This window comes from Mus caroli, chromosome 13 (assembly GCF_900094665.2).
Source record: "Mus caroli chromosome 13, CAROLI_EIJ_v1.1, whole genome shotgun sequence".
Lineage (NCBI taxonomy): Eukaryota > Metazoa > Chordata > Mammalia > Rodentia > Muridae > Mus > Mus caroli.
Window position 1 is genome coordinate 69,594,908 of NC_034582.1, and position 13,625 is coordinate 69,608,532.

The window sequence follows — 13,625 nt, forward strand, 5'->3', positions numbered from 1 at the left end:
CAGATGGCTCAGTGGTTAAGAGCGCCGACTGCTTTTCTGAAGGTCCCGAGTTCAAATCCCAGCAACCACATGGTGGCTCACAACCATCCGTAACAAAATCTGATGCCCTCTTCTGGAGTATCTGAGGACAGCTACAGTGTACATATAATAAATAAATAGATCTTTAAAAAAAAAAAGAAAAGAAAACATAAAGCCAGTGATAATGTAAAGTGGTAATGTACAAGAGGATCATGTTCTAGTTCCTGTAAGTAGCAACTTCAGCCATGTGGCTCTGGCTCTAGAGTTAAGAATGAAAGGAACTACTGGGACAAATGATGCTGGTTAGCTGGAGCTAAGACATTAGCAATGATTAAGACCAGAGTTGAAATCTGGGAGTTGTTTTCTGGGAGCACAAAGAAGCTGTGTACCTCGTGCTGCAGCTGGACTTGGTAATGTGAAAGAGTCACCCAGGTGGTACTGGTTTTGAAGGTGTCATGAATGAAGAACAGCTGAGGCTTGGCACTGTGAGAGGTCATAGAAGGCCATTGGAGAAGGTGTTGCCTTAGCTGTAGTTGATGGCCCAGGACTGAAGGGGTCAGGCAAAGGATTTGATGCTTTGCACCATGAAGAGAGCCTATGAGAGGCTATTGGTGAAGCCTAGTTGTTGGAGTGAAACACCCCAGTGTATTGGAGATAACAGTACCATGGGATGATCACCAAGAACAGCAGCCGTAGTGGAGTGGATCAACCTGAGCTTAGAGTGCTACAGAGGGCAGGGCTGTAGAAGTGATGCCAGCCCTTAGGAGGAGTCCAAAAGATCAAGTGGAATCCCAGACACTGAAACAAGAAGCTGTAACATTGAAATTGCCTTGGAGACTCAAAGATGTTAAAGATGCCAGAGCCGTGGGATACATGCGGAGGAAAGCTGCTAACAGAGGGTGAAACCAGCCCAGGAGAAAGCAATTTGTTGCAGTCAACAAAGATGAAAAAGGAGTGGCGGTCTGAAGACCGCTTTGACATCAGCCATGGAGATGCAGAGTTTGGAGTTTGCCCAGCTGGTTTCCTGCCTTGCTTTGGGGATTACAGTTAATTAGTTGGATGAATCTCAACTTTGGACTTTTAACATTGTTGAGAGTGCTATAGACTATGAGGACTTTGAAGGTTGGACTAAATGCATTTTGCATTATGCTATGTTTAAGTATGGCCCCCATAGACTCATGTTTTTGAACAAGTCTATGTTCAAGTGGAATGTGATGGTTTGTATATCCTTGGACCAGGGAGTGGCACCATCTGGAGGTGTGGCCTTGTTGGAATAGGTGTGACCTGGTTGGAATGGGTGTGTCACTGTGGGTGTGNGTATAAGATCCTCACCCTAGTTGCCTGGAAGTCAGTCTTCCACTAGCAGCCTTTGGATGAAGATGTAGAACTCTCAGCTCTACCTGCACCATGCCTGCCTGGATACTGCCATGTACCCACCTTGATGATAATGGACTGAACCTCTGAATCTTTAAGCCAGCCCCAATTAAGTGTTGTTTTATTAAGATTTGCCTTGGTCATGGTGTCTGTTCACAGCAGTAAAACCCTAACTAATACAGTCATGATGTTTGTGTGGGAATAGAAACCCTGACTAAGACACCCTCTCTTCCAACACAAAAATAGTATGGTATCCAATAATTTTTGTGAGTTTTCCCATTTCAATCAGCTATCAAAGCAAATAAACAAGCAACTATGTGGCTGTTTAAATGATAAGTGCCTCCTGTGGACTTAAATCAATTGGTGGTGCTGTTTAGAGAGTTTTAGAGAAAGTATGCCCCTGAAGGCTGAGTCCTTAAGTGTATGTGTGCTTGCTGCTTTCCCTCTGTGCCCAACCCACAGATACCTTCCTTGTTGAGCAATGAGGATAAAAGGTTTTCTTGGATTCTTAACTGACTGACCTTAGTGGCTGTGGCAGCTTCACCAACATGTGGTCTGGAAGGCTGACTGCTCCCCAAACTTGCTGCTTTTTTCTTAGAAACAAAAAATATTAATTTCAGTGGAAGAGCATGTCATAACATTGTGCAAATTATACTACTACAAACACTTTATCAAACAGCAGTCAAGTTAATGCATTACACACACATGGATTATCATACTACCACACACAGTTTATCAAATAAGAGTCAGGTTAATACACTAAACATACACATTCACACAAAGGAAAATAACACTTGTAATTTTCATAATGTTGCCTGAAGAGTAGCATAGAAATAATATATAAATAGTGAAAAGCAAGTTTCACAAAAGTCCTCACCTGAGAAGCCATCATTTTGAAACATTAAGCCCTTCCAAAAATGTCGCTCCGTCTGCAGTGGCTGCCTCCTTTCTTGTGGTTCAACAGAGCGTGTGTAATGAGTGACACAACCGCTACAGAGATAACTTAGCAATAGATCTCAAAGACACAATTATACTAAGAAAATGTTGTCTTAGAGAAATAAAAGCAAGTACCTTTTTTTTGTTTGTTGTTATTGTTGTTGTTTTGTTTTGTTTTGTTTTTGAGACAGGACTTCTCCGTGTAGCCCTGCCTGTCCTGGAACTCACTTTGTAGACCAGGCTGGCCTCGAACTCAGAAATCCGCCTGCCTATACCTCCTGAGTGCTGGGATTACAGGTGCATGCCACCACGCCGGGCTAGCAAGTACCTTTTTATTCAAATGTAAACTACTATGACATAAAAAAATTGAAAACTGTATATGCAGTTCTTGGGAATATTGAGTACTTACAATATTCCAGGCAGTTCTTCTACAAAAAGAAAAGAATTGTACTCTTCCAATAATAAAATCTAGGAAAAGGTTATTGTGAGTGTGTGCTGTGTTTTAAGGACCAAATGCAAAAGCTTTAAGTCTTAACATCAGCTGACAAATCTGTTACTATCGTTATCTCCATTTTAGAGCTGAAGAGGCTGAAGTACAAGGTGCATAGCTTATCTGTGGTCAAACCTACTAAGTGCAGGATGTTAGCTTTAAACTTTCTCCTCTATGCTCCCACGAAACAGTTATATTATGACATCTGACAGGATAAAAATAACATGTTATTAAAACTATATCCTAAAATTGAAACACATTGTTTGTATTTCACACTAAGAATAGTCAGATTATGAAAAAAGTATCTATCTATGTATTCATTACTGCTGACCTTTAGATAGGGAAATTTTCCAAGGCCCACATAACATCCTTGTGCAGGTTAAACAAGGGACCTAGTACCTGAGCTATATTTTCAGTTTAAAGGATTTGAGAAGAATATTTCTTTGCTTTTTTGTAGGTTCTTATAAGACTATTTTATTTGTGAAAAAGAAAATAAAGGAGGTAAGAAGGAAAAATAAAGTGTACAGTTGCTGTCCTAGAATGGCCTTACTATCTGGTGTCCTTTGAGTATCTGTGTTCCCCAGCAGCAACATGTATATTCTACACCTCACAATGTAAATACAAAGACTGTTCTCCATAGACTTTCATAGTATAGTTGTCACCACTCTGTAATTTCTTTCTTTACCTCCTTCTTCTTCTTTTTCCTCATTATACTCTACCACTTAAAGTCACATAGCATCATGGACCCCTCTGGTGCAGCCAGAGCCCTTTTCCCTTGCAGATGGAAAGTGAAGGAGAGAAGCCGAGTCAGAGTACAGGGACAAATGGTTTTTGCTCTAACTCCACTAAAACTGAGAAAATTGAATATTCATGGGCTACCAAGACACTGATTAGAAGATATAGCATACAATAATCTACATATGGGCAGTAAACATTATATTGTATAACAAGTTAATTTGGTTTTGCACCAAACATTGTATTGTATAACAAGATAATTTGGTTTTGCTTAAATTTAACACTCAGAAGAATCCAGATTAATATTATTTAACTTCTTTAAAATGCCTGCTATAAAAGTTTGAACTGAAATATTCTTTGCCTTTGGGATAAATATTGTCATAGGAAGCAGAAAATTCAATGTTTATGTCTGTGTCCTCACAAGATGACATCTAGGTATCCACTAGTTGAGCACTCTCAGAGTACTTCAGGAAGGTAACTATGGTGGAGTTATCTTTAGAAAACATCATCTAGGAAAAATTGAGGAGAGCCCTTGTATTGTTTGCAAAATAAATACATAGTCTCTTCCTACACACTCTCACTACAATCAATAAAGGGAAGAAAACGCTGAGATAAGTATGTTAGGAACAAAGATATATGAATAAAACACTATTTACGTATATCTTGACAATAATAAAAAGCTAAGACAAGACAAAATAAAACATAGCATGATTCTCCATACAGTGTTTTGAGACTATGTGTCTTGTGTCCCAGTCAGAAGCCATCTAGGAAAGGATAAAGGCATGCAGTTGAATTATCTGGAGATGACCCACTGTTTTGCATGTCTATAAGGGTAAGCTCTGAATTTCAGTGCCTTCAGAGAGTTCATCCAAGGATTCCTTCTTACTGCTGATATGACTTTCCTGTCACTATTACATAGCCTAATGATTCTTGGGCATCACCCCACCCTATTGAGCAAATTTCCTGCTGGTGAACATAAATATGAACATTCATGAATTAATGCTGTTTAGATGAACTAATGACTTTATATAATTCCTGATTTGATTCAAATATTTTTAGGAATAAAGTTTTAGGAGATGGTTTTAGTCCTTTTGCCAGAAAGGTGTAATAAGGAGATGCCCACTCCTCATAGAATAGCAAGTAAAGGCTGAATAATAAGAAATACAATGAGCTTTCACTATTACACTAAAACGAGAAATAGGCTTGGGACAAATTTGCGATCAAAGAAAAACATTCATTCTAAGTCAGGTCCAAGAATGAAGCCACAGATGTGTACACCGATAAAGCGAGGCCATGCAAAGCTCATGCTTTAAAGTTATCATTAGCTTATAGAATGAAGTACTGCTTTGAACCTAACTATAAACATTCTTCTCTAACTCCACTTTTTTTTAATTGGATATTTTCTTCATTTACATTTCAAATGCTATCCCAAAAGTCCCCCATACCTTCCCCCCCCCGTCCCGTTCCCCCCCCCCCTGCCATGCTCCCCTACCCACTCACTCCCACTTCTTGGCCCTGGCGTTCCCCTGTATTGGGGCATATAAAGTTTGCAAGACCAAGGGGCCACTCTTCCCAATGATGGTCGACTAGGCCATCTTCTGCTATATATGCAGCTAGAGACACGAGCTCTGGGGGGTACTGGTTAGTTCATATTGTTGTTCCACCTATAGGGTTGCAGACTCTTTCAGCTCTTGGGTACTTTCTCCAGCTCCTACATTGGGGGCCCTGTGTTCCATCCTATAGATGACTGTGAGCATCCATTTCTGTATTTGCCAAGCACTGGCAAAGCAACACAGGAGAAAGCTATATCAGGGTCCTTTCAGCAAAATCTTGCTGGCATATGCAATAGTATCTGCATCTAACTCCACTTTTGTGTAACATTTTATCTATGAGGTAATTTTCTAAAGAACTTTTGTCTAAGAAGGTATAAGGGCTCTCCTGAAGACACCATATCCTGAGCCATCCCAGATCTGCTGCACTCAGAGCAGTTGGTAAGAACAACAACCTCCCTCCGAGCTGCCACAGGGAGTCCAATGACTCTGGACCCATCACCCCTCAAGACCCTGCCACGAAGAATACTACTCCCTTTCTCCTGGGGCAGACTGCTAGCCAGTCTGCTCCCCTTGAAAGCACCATACCCTGAGCCATCCCAGAAGATCTGCTGCACTCAGAATTAAGAACCTTCCCCCTACACTGGAATCTCACAGCTGCTGCTGGGAGCCCAGTGGACTCAGGACCTATCACTCCTCAAAACCCCTGCCTCTGGAATACTGCTCCCCTTCTGCTGGGGCAGTCTGTTCCCCTGAAGATACCATATCCTGAGGCATCCCAGAAGATCTGCTGCACTCAGAGAAGTCATACAACTGACACCACAGCCTGAGGCATCCCAGGAGATCTGCTGCACAAAAGGCAACTGTGCAACTATGCAGCTTTGCTTGAAGGCAGCCCAGGAGCTCCTCTGTACACTGGGAAACTCTAACCAAACAAGTGAATGACCTGTATGACAATAACCTCAAGTCTCATAAGAAAGTAACTGAAGAAGATCTCAGAAAGTGGAGAGATCTTCCATGATCATGGATTGGCAGAATTAACATAGTAAAAATTTCCATCCTACCAAAGGCAATCTACAGATTCAGTGTATCTTCATCAAAATCCCAACACAATTCTTCAAAGATATGGAAAGAACAATTCTCAAATTCTGGAAAGGCAAAAAAACCAGAATAGCCAAAACAATTCTTAACAATAAAAGAACAGCTAGGGGAATAACCATCCCTGACCTCCAGCTTTATTACAGAGCAATAGTGATAAAAACTGCATGGTACAGAGACAGACACATTGATCAACAAAGTAGAATTGAAGACCCAGAAATAAAACCACACACTTACGGACTCTTGATCTTTGATAAAGACACCAAAAATATAAAATGGAGAAAAAGAAAGCATCGTCAATAAATGGTGCTGGTCTAGATGGTTTCCTGTCTTGCTTTGGGAACTACAATTAAGTAATTGAATGAATCTCAGAAGAGACTTTGTACTTAACATTGTTGAGACTGCTATAGATTATGGGAACTTTGGAAGTTGGACTAAATGTATTTTACATTATGAGTCCCCACTGACTCATATATTTGAACAAGCTTATGGGGGGGGGCAGGGAGTGGAATGTGATGGTTTGAATATGCTCAGTCCAAGGAGTGGCAGGATTAGAAGGTGTGGCCCTGTTGGAGGAAGTGTGTCACTGTGAGTGTGGGTTATAAGGCTCTCCTTCTAGCTTCCTGGAAATCAGTATTCTGCTGGCAGTCTTCAGATGAAGATGTAGAACTCTCAACTCCTCTTGCACCATGCCTTCCTGGATGCTGTCATGTTCCTGCCTTGATGATAATGGACTGAACTTCTTAACCTGTAAGCCAACCCCAATTAAATGTTGTTTTTTTAAGAAAAAAAATGGTGCTGGTCTAACTGTCTGTCTATATGCAGAAAAGAGAAAATAGACCCATATGTGTCACCTTGAAAAAAGGTGAAGACTAACATCTTGGCCTTGGATCAAGAACCTCAACATAAAATCAGATACACTGAATGTAATGGAAGAGAAAGTGGGAAAGAGCCTTGAACTCATTGGTACAGGGGGAAATTTTCTAAACAGAAATCCAATGGCTCATGCTCTGAGATTAAGAATTGATAAATGAGACCTCATGAAACTGGAAAGCTTCTGTAAGACAAAGGACATCGTCAATAGGATAAATTGGCAAGCTACAGACTGGGAAAAAATTTTTCACTAACCCAACATTTGGTAGAGGGCTAATATCCAAAATATATAAAGAACTGAAGAAGCTAACCACCAAAAAACCAAACAACCCAAACAAAAAATGGGGTATAGAATGAAGCCAAGAATTCATAACAGGAATCTCGAATGGCCTGAGAAGCACCTAAAGAAATGTTCAAAGTCCTTAGTGACCAGAGAAATGCAAATCAAAAGGACCCTGAGATTCAACCTTACACCAATCAGAATGGCTAAGATCAAAACCTCAGGTGACAACACAGGTTAGCGAGGATGTGGAGGAAGAGGAACACTTCTCTATTGCTGGTGGGAAATCAATCTGGAGGTTTCTCAGAAAACTGGATATAGATCTACATGAAGACCCAGCAATACCACTCTTGGGAATATACTCAAAAGTTGCCCAACCATGACACAGGGGCATGGGTTCCACTATGTTCATAGTGGCCTTGCTTGTGATAGAAGCTGAAGACAACCCAGATGTCCCATGACAGAAGAATGGATACAGAAAATGTGGTTCATTTACACAATGGAATACTACTTAGCTATTAAGAACGAGGACATCCTGAGTTTTGCAGGCAAATGAATGGAACAGGAAAATATCATCTTGAGTGAGGTAACTCAGACCCAAAAGGGCATGCATGGTATGTACTCACTAATAAGTGGATATTAGCCAAAAAAAAAAAAAAAAAAGGAAAAAAAGAAGAGAAAGAAAAAAAGAACAAGAAAAGAAAGGAAGAAAGAAAGAAAAGAAGGAAAGAAAGAAAGGAAGGAAGGAAGGAAGGAAGAAAGAAAGAAAGAAAAAAAGAAAAAAAGAGAGAAAGAAAGAAAGAGAGAGAGAAAGAAAGAAAAGTACAAAATACCCAAGATACAGTCCACAGAACTCAGAAAGGTCAACAAGCTGAAGTGCCCAAGTGAGGATGCCTCAGTCCAACTTGGGAGGGAGTAGAAAGCAATCACAAGGGGGGAAAGAAGGAGGAACCTTCGAGGGAAAGTGGACTAGGGGTGGGGCGGAGGCAGGCAGGGGGAAGAGGGGAACCTGATCTGGTATTGGGTGAGGGAAAAGGACTGAAGCCCTGAGGGCCAGCAGAAAGAATGGAAACAGTCAATCTCTGGAGGTAGGAGGTTGGGTGGGGTGGGTGGTGGGTGGGAGGGGGCTCCAGAATGTAGCAGAGACCTGGGAGTTGAGAGTCTCTTAAGTACTCAAAGGGAGGGACCTTAGATGAAATGCCCTACAGAGGGTAGAGTGAACTCTGGGTCAGAGGCATGTAAGAGTACATAATTTAAGATTACAGCTATGCTGTAGCTTAGCTTGTAAAAGTTTAAATCCAAGGCAAGTAAGGTTGTTACATTGTTCCTTAAAGACAGAGTATACAATAGAGTAGTAGTAGCAGCAGCAGCAGCAGCAGCAGCAGCAGCAGCAGCAGCAGTAGTAGTAGTAGTAGTAGTCTTTAGTGGTAAGTGACCTCAAAGTGTTCTCTGGTTACCAAGTGTCCAGCAAAAGTTCCAGTCTCTTAGAATGTAAGAAATATTTTCATTATACTTAAATTATGTACTCTTCCATGCCTCTGATTCAGAGCCCATCTCCAGCAGAAAGACATAGCATCAAGTGAGGGATGGGGTTGCCACTCTGACCCACAATTGTTCCCATCTGAAAGAATTGCATGGATGAAAATGGAGAGGAGCCTGAAGAAAAAAGGTCCAGAGAGAGATCCAAAGTGGGATTCAGCTCAAGGGGAGGTCCCAAGATCTGACACTATTACTGAGGCTATGGAGCACTCACATAAAGGGACCTATCATGACTGCCCTCCAAAAGACCCAACAAGCAGCTGAAAGAGTCAGATGACCAATGGACAGAAGCTGCTGACCCCTGTGGTTGAATTAGGGAAAGGCTGGAAGAAGCTGAGGATGAGGGCAACACTGTAAGAGGATCAGCAGTCTCAATTAACCTGGACCCAAGAGATTGCTCAAACACTGGACCACCAACCGGCAGAAAACACCAGCTGATATGAGGCCCCCAACACATATGCAGCAGAGGACTGCTGGCTTTGGGTTCAGTCAGAGAATATGAACCTAACCCTCAAGAAACTAGAGGCCCCACAGAGTTTAGAGGTGTGGGAGAGTGGGGTGGAGTTGGGTGGGTGGTGGGGACATCTTCATGGAGACAGGGGTGCAGGGAGGAGGTATGGGATGTGGAATAGTCAGAGGGCAGACTGGGAAGGGAATAAAATCTGGAGTGTAAAATTAATTAATTAATTAATTAATTAATTAATTAAATTTAAAAAAAACATTAAAAAATGGTATGAGAAGGCCAGGGAGAAGGAACAAAGTGTGGCATCTGAGGCTCAGCCCCACCCACCCACCAAATGAATATATGTAATGTCTCTGTGTGTGTGTGTGTGTGTTACTTGTGTAAAAGACTTTTTTCTTTTCTGATCTTTTCTCTCTAATTCATGAAGAGTTCATGAGTTCCAAGCCTCTTGCCTTGTCAGCTAGAAGACCTTGAGCCAGAGAGAAAAGAAACCAGTGCTTATTAGCACAAAATAATAAGATAATAAGGCCAGAGATCATCAGTCTTTGAACTTCTGATGTTGTGTCTCACTTCAGCCCATTCCCTAAAGGCTGGGCAGGCACCTGTCATGTCCTACACCAAGATTTTGATCTACGCATATAACAACATGGCCAGAACAATGTTTACATGACGCATACTGTATTATGCATATAACACAGGAATCAATATCTACACTGCTGAAGCACTCCATGCCATATTTCCAACTTCCCATTAATCTATAATTATTCTGAAATAAAAACATTTTAGATGTGTGAAGGAAAGACATGGAACATATAATAAAGGTATGAGCCAAGTATCTAAGAGCAAACGGCATGGGTCTGTAACGAAAACTAAAGCAAGTAGAATTAAGAACGGATTAGAAAAGACTTGGAAATATGGCAGCAGAAAATATCTCAAAAGACCCCACAGAGCTAAAAAAAAAAGGGTAAGAGGAAAGTACAAGGAGCACCCATGGCATTAGTGAGGGAAGGGGAAGAAGCATCCATGGGCATTAACTAGTGGGGCAAAGTCAACCTGCTAGTTCACATGTATCTGCCAACTTCCAAAAAAGGATGGGAGGCATAGAAACAAGGAGTTTAAAGAAAACATGTCCCACTATAAACAGAACAACCTGAGACTTTTAATCCCATGAGGGATTAAATATTGTGACAATGAAGTATAAGGAAAATATTTCTTACATTCTAAGAGACTGGAACTTTTGCTGGACACCTGGTAACCAGAGATCACTTTGAGGTCACTTACCACTAAAGACTAACTACTACTACTACTACTGCTACTCTACTGCATACTCTGTCTTTAAGGAACAATGTAACAACCTTACTTGCCTTGGATTTAAAGGGAATTAACTTTTACAAGCTAAGCTACAGCATAGCTGTAATCTTAAATTATGTACTCTTCCATGCCCCTGGCCCAGAGTAATTCATGTATGCCAATTAATTGCTGAAAGCAGCAAGTATAGAGGCTGAAAGCAACCATGTAAACCCCACCATAAATACTGAACATCTGTGGACAATGGCTAGTCAACAATGATGCTTATAGAACTGTACTTTGTCTGGATCAGTTGGAAGCAGTTGGAGCCATTGACTCAATCCTGTGGGAAACTCTATTAAAGATTTCTGTGAAGTATTCCATCCCTTCCCATCATGAGATACTTTTTGTGTGTTCAATAAATTATGTTCTCTTCAATGCCCCTGACTCAGAGGTATGCAAGGCCCTTTGTTAGCGACAGAGACACATGGACAGAACACCTTTAGGCAGGTAATGATTCAGACTCAAACAACAGAGAGAACAGGGAAGGCATAGGGGTCATGGAGAAGAAAATTCAAATCTGGACTGCTTTTGCTTAAATGACACTAAATAGAAGTTCTTTTCTTTTCTTTCTTTCCTTTTCTTTTTTCTTAATGAGACATTAACACATTATTGGTGACTTTAAGTTAATCACTATTGCAGTGAATGCATTAAGAGTATACAATAAAAGAACAAGCAGGTTTTAAGTTTATATTCTCCCAGATACCCAGTGATGGTGCCATCTGCCTCATGCAAGGAAGTTGGTGAAATCCCAGCTTCCAATCCAACAATTCTCTTTTTCATCTCCACATTGAGACTATGAGTGTGTGAGGACACTGGTCTACCTGACCACTTAAGCCACAGTAAACTGTCCCAGAGTCTTCAAGTGGGGAGATGCAATGACCAACAAGTCACTGACTGGATGCTCTACCTGACAGTTTTGAGTACACAAACTTTTGTATCTGATTGATTATTGAAACTTTCAAAGGTTTAACTTGGAAACTAGCATGTTCGAATCACTGCTCAAAATGGTGTTGAAACTATCTGAACAAATTGTCACACACTATCTGAATATTCTCAAAGGTAAATCAAATGCTTATCTTCCTAACATACAAGTAAACAATTGAAACTGCCAAAGTAACTCAAATTCCTATCTGGATAAACATAGGAGCAAATAATATTAGTTTTAGTGAAAATAACCAGACAGGAGTAGGGTGGGATGGGGAAGGTAGACAAAGGTATTCTGTGGTGTGAAGGCAGTAGAAAAATGGCTGGCCAATTATGTCAACAATGGAAAAATTTCAGATTACTACTGAATTTTATTGTCCTGAAGTCATGTATTTCTTGTTTTATTACTCTAAGAATTAATATATACCTTAAAATCAATATGACACAATGTTGCTCATACTTTCCAATATTATTTTCTTATTTGCTTTTAACCTGTGCATCTTAATTAATACCACATTAGATTTGGTGGACCATGATTTGTAAGGTCTTGCTAAGATATGTAGGCTTTGGAGTATTTGCTAAATCAGTTCCATACTAATAGTTGCTTCATTAAGTAAAAAGAAGTATTGTATTACCACATGAAAGCATATTATTTGAAAACATTATCCAGGAAAGAGATGTCTTTTTAAAGGGCAGACAGATTCCTCAGCAACAGTAATTATAGTGCTGTAATTATTCTAACAATGTTTCTACTGTTTTCTTCTCCTTCTCCTCCTCCTTCTTCTCCTCCTCCCACTCCTCTTCCTCCTCCCCCTCCTCCTCCTCCTCCTCCTCCTCCCCCTCTCTCTCCCCCTCCTTCTCATCCTCCTTCTCCTTCTTTGCCAAAGAAGCTCCAGTGTCATCTTCTGGCTTTGAGCTGCCAAGGAGTCTTGGAGATGCTACCCTCTCCTGGCTGTCCCTGTACTCTGACTCAGCTTCCCTCCTTCACTTCAAATCTGGCTGTACCATAGAAGTCCATGATGCTATATGACTTTGAGTGTTAAGAGTATAAGGAAATAAAAGAAGAAGAAGAAGAAGAAGAAGAAGAAGAAGAAGGAGGAGGAGGAGGAGGAGGAACAAAAACAAATTACAGTACAGTGACAACCATAATATGAAAGTCTATGGAGTATTATCTTTATATTTTGATGTAGAATTACTTTTTTAAATTTAAAAAATTGTGAATTTTGTACATGAACACTGTATCTGCATAATTTCCCCCTTTTCTTCTCCTCTTATGTCTCTCATATTAAATTGATGACCTCTTCTTTATATATGTATGTATATACTTATATACATACATATATACTTACATGCATACATACATACTTACATATGGACACACAATGATGACTATTCTTGGTTGTCACCTTGACTACATTTAGATTTAAAATGTCCAAAAATGCAAGGCATATCTATGAGGAAATTTTGTTTAATTTGAAGTAGATAGATTACTTCTAATCTGGATCTTTGAGGCAGGAGGACACACTCCTTTAATCTGGATCTTGAAGCAGAAAGATGTATCTTTAATTTGAGCCACAACCTCTGCTAGAAGCCTATGTTAGGACACGAAGGAAGGAAGCTTTTGCTCTTTGCTTGCTTTCCTTTAACCAGCTAGCAAGTCCATTCCTTCACTGGCATTACAGCCTACTTCTTTGGAATTTTAGCATCTACTGTAGACCAGCCAAGACATCCAATTCATGGACAGAGCAACTTCTGGATTCTTGGACTTTTTGTTCACAATCACTGTTTGATTAGTTGGACTACAGCTTGAAAGTCATTCTAATAAATCCTCTTTATATATTCATTCTATAAGTTCTGTTACACTAGAAAACCCTGATTAATACATAAACTTACATGCTTATATACATTTATACATGTCTGTATACATTTATACATTTATATATATACACATACAAATACACACACACACACAACCACACACACACACAACCACAC

At 40.3% G+C, this 13,625-nt stretch overlaps 1 protein-coding gene across 4 annotated transcripts in view; it reads right to left on the reverse strand.

Annotated features, from left to right (window-relative positions):
- Positions 1 to 13,625, reverse strand: part of Cast (calpastatin) — a 110,055-nt gene that overhangs the window by 81,063 nt on the left and 15,367 nt on the right. For all 4 annotated transcript variants that reach the window (XM_029485008.1, XM_029485011.1, XM_029485007.1 and 1 more), the window contains exon 3: positions 1,914 to 1,985. In XM_029485008.1, coding sequence (XP_029340868.1) covers positions 1,914 to 1,985 — 72 coding nt within the window. The remainder of the gene's footprint in view (positions 1 to 1,913; positions 1,986 to 13,625) is intronic.